This window comes from Osmerus mordax, chromosome 27, assembly GCF_038355195.1.
Source record: "Osmerus mordax isolate fOsmMor3 chromosome 27, fOsmMor3.pri, whole genome shotgun sequence".
Lineage (NCBI taxonomy): Eukaryota > Metazoa > Chordata > Actinopteri > Osmeriformes > Osmeridae > Osmerus > Osmerus mordax.
Window position 1 is genome coordinate 5131956 of NC_090076.1, and position 3783 is coordinate 5135738.

At 44.6% G+C, this 3783-nt stretch overlaps 1 protein-coding gene across 1 annotated transcript; it reads left to right on the plus strand.

The window, feature by feature from the left end:
* The first annotated feature begins 1533 nt into the window (after nucleotides 1-1533).
* Nucleotides 1534-3260, plus strand: foxq1b (forkhead box Q1b). Its single transcript, XM_067230580.1, has one exon. It carries the CDS (start codon nucleotides 1760-1762, stop codon nucleotides 2741-2743), a length of 984 nt encoding a protein of 327 aa, XP_067086681.1. The 5' UTR covers nucleotides 1534-1759; the 3' UTR covers nucleotides 2744-3260.
* The last annotated feature ends 523 nt before the right edge of the window (nucleotides 3261-3783 follow it).

The window sequence follows — 3783 nt, forward strand, 5'->3', positions numbered from 1 at the left end:
GTGATTGAATGCCTGCCCGGTGAACCCAGTAACGCAAGTCGCACACAACGGAGCGCGAGAGAATATTTCACATCCATCCCAATTCCAAACACCCTAAGGGATGCGTAGAGGTGTGGCGGAGAAGACAGTTTAATGATTATCAATCGCCCCGAGACAAGCTCATAACTCATGTAACTTTCCGACCTATTGCTGCTTCTCCTTTACCTGTGTGTTAAGACAGGGAGATGGGTGCGTGTGTGCATGCGTGTGTGTGTGTTTGTGTGAGGGGGCGGTCTAATTGGGGTTGAGAGAGGAGTTGGTACATTAGGAAACGTTAGACGGTAGACATGCTGGCTTGCAATGCGTGTAACAGTATGAAATTGAACGTACACTGTGGGCTTCTGATGGAAAAATAAAATAGGACAATAACTGTAGGACCTTGAAATGCTCCTTCACTAAAAATGTCACGTCACATTATTTATTTCGTGTAGATCACTGGTGCACAGAAGGTGGTCTACAGGACATCATTTCCTAAGACTGCTCATCTACCTTCCACCTTTCACCTCCTCGAGCCTCCTCTTCTACTCGAGCACATCTTTTTCATGAACTTGTTTGTTTGTCATCTCAGCATTGTTTTCCTAATACTTACCTATTCCACGGAAGTCATGTTTTGGCATAATACCGTAACATACAGAGGCTGGGTTTCTTTAGAGGAAATCTGACACTTTGGTAGGTTGACACAGAGTTGCAATATGTTCTTTGGGCTTAATTCAAATGAAATGATTAAGCTTCCCCCCTCCCTGCCTCCGTTTGTTTCCGTGCATCTGTATAGCCTACCATTTCTCTCTCTCTCTCTCTCTTCTTTTCTCTCGGTGTGGGGTGCGTATGCGTTTTACGCGCAACCTTTGATATCTCTTAAGCCTGTTTCAAGTGAGGGGCGATGTTGTTATTCCCTGAACAAACGAATAACTTTGAAAACCGACATTAAAGACGGATTAAGATGACTGATAGAACAGAACAGACAGGAAGAGATTCAAAGACGTGGGTCTTCTGTTGTTTTTCCTATATTCAACAGAAGGGAGCAAAGACTGTTTCTATTTTGAACATGACATAAAACATTGCCACAAATCATGGCTTGATGTATCTATCCAAACATTAAGAATCGCCAATTATCATAGCATTTATTTATCTTTTCAAACAAACTTTGTGTGACCTAATACTCAGCATAAACACTAATGTCTGTATGTCTGGTATATGCACGCCACCTCGTGCGAAAGTAAACCTTATTTGCTTCCTACAGGTGAGCAGATCCAGGTGCGTAAGGAGGGAGACGAAAGACACGGTCGAACTTTGGTTATCTCTCTCATTCATCTAATCTTTCCTCCTTAGTGACATATACCACATGAGCTTTTTCTTATTCACTAGTGTCTATCCCCGTTGCGCGTGCAATCACAAGGCGATCCCTGACTCACTTCAGTGGATTTGAGATTAGCTTCCGATGGAAACCCCGCCTCCGTGGGCCGTCCCTCACCCAGGGTTTATATTATAACGCGGCGCGTGTCTCCGGAGACAAATCTGAACTCAGCTGCAAAGGACTTGGTTCGGGGACCTCTTGTTTCTCCAAACGGAGCTTTCCCGGAAAGACAGCGATTGCAAATCATTCCGCAAAAACAAGTTTTGCAACCGTACCTTATATACTTTGAAGAGTTATCTGACGAAGAGAGCCTCGCCAAAAGGTACTCTGATTGCGACAGGTGAAAGAGAATATTCCTGTTTCAGAATGAAACTTGAAGTTTTTTCCGCGAGCCACTTTGTTCAGAAGCCCCTGGATATGTGTAGTGACGCCGAGGGAAGTATCCCATCGCCCGTCTCTGGAGATGAGCTGGGCTCGGACGGAGACTTCGTGGCCAATAGCCCCGCACCTGCACCCCAGAGCAGTGACGGTAAAGGTAAACCCTACACCCGCAGACCTAAGCCCCCCTACTCTTACATAGCGCTCATTGCCATGGCTATCCGGGACTCTGGTACCGGCCGACTCACTCTGGCTGAAATAAACGACTACCTGATGAAGAAGTTCCCGTTTTTCCGTGGCAGCTACACCGGCTGGAGGAACTCGGTCCGCCACAACTTGTCACTGAACGATTGCTTCTTGAAAGTACTGCGGGACCCGTCCCGACCCTGGGGTAAGGACAACTATTGGATGCTGAACCCGCACAGCGAATATACCTTTGCAGACGGGGTGTTCCGCCGCAGGAGGAAGCGCATCAGCAAGAGGTCCATCAAAGAGACTGAGATTCCTGACACCCAAACACCCGGCGAGGGCACTCGTCTGTCTGCCCCCGCCGCGCCTTCTCGGGAGGAAAAGTCAGGGGGCAAGTTTTGTAGCTCTTTCGCTATCGATAGTATCCTCAGTAAGCCTTTTAAAAGGAGGGAGGATTGTCTAACCAATACAGACATTACCGGTCTTGGTGCACGGTTGTACTGGCCTGCCGGTGCCCACATACTGCCCTACACTCAGAACTACCAGTCTGCGACTGTGTCACATGCACAGCACGCATACCACGTCAGTTCCAGCCCGTCCCACATGGTGCAGGCGTACAGGTGCAGTCTGTCAGACCCTGTCTACGGAGGGGAGCACAACAGGGACGCGCTCTCTTCTCTCCATCTGACGTCACTGGGCATGGTAAACTCATTCTCCCCTGTCAAGATATCCACATCAGGCGGAGGTTGTCATCCATTCCAAATAGACTCATTGCTCTCATAAAGCCTACGGGACAGCGTGCGTGTGTGACTGTGTCTATGAACTATGTGCACTTTCATTTGCTATAGTTTTTCTGTCTTTAAAAGGCATTTCAGTGCATTTGATTGGAATGTGTTGGTCTCATGTTTTGTAGTGAATAACGTAACTTTTTTCTGTAGCCTAACTTTATTTCTATTTGGATATTAGGACGAAGCACATAGTTGTGACTCAATCAGACATTCCACTGTGTGTGTGTGTGTTTGTGTTTGTGTGTGTGTGTGGTGTGTGTGTGTCCAATGGTTCGTTAGTCATTTCTACTGTACGGTGGCCACCAACTGCCAATATATTTTAAGAATATTAATATATTTATGTGTTGATTTGTATGACCTGCTGCATAATATTGTGATTAAAATATTGTTAAGTTGAACGACAAGTGCTGAAAATTACTGCTCACGAAAAGTAAGGAAATGTAGGCCTATGTTATCCTGGAGTCGTCAATGGTGTTTTAATGAATAAAAAGAAACAATACGTGGGAAACAAAGCGTGGAATTGGTGTGTGTTTCTGTTTCATGTGTGATCGTTAGAGGGCCCAATAAGTGCCTCAAAGGAGCACTAACTAACGTCATGCTGTTTTGGCAACGTGGATAGTTTATTTAAACATGCATTCACATGACAAACATTTTTGAGAGAGAACTGCTAGTAAAAATAAAAAAATCAAACGCATGAATTTAATCCAACAATTAATTATTAATTATGAGGATAATACGCCTATAAGCATAACAACATACACCACTGCAGCACAATAAAACAGTAGCCAATATAAACAAAACTGGACCGTCCAGAATGAGGAAGTTACCTTGTTTTAGACACAACATAACACGACAAAAACGATCTGCACTTTCATAAAAATCTGGAAATGATTAGGCTTTAAAAGAATGTGATAGGCCTCATGTGAATAATATAAATACATACTTTATTGTCACAGTATGCCATACCCTTTAGCCTAACAATCATTAGGTAGGCCTAATCATTCCTCACCATCATTGCACAAACATTAAGACACG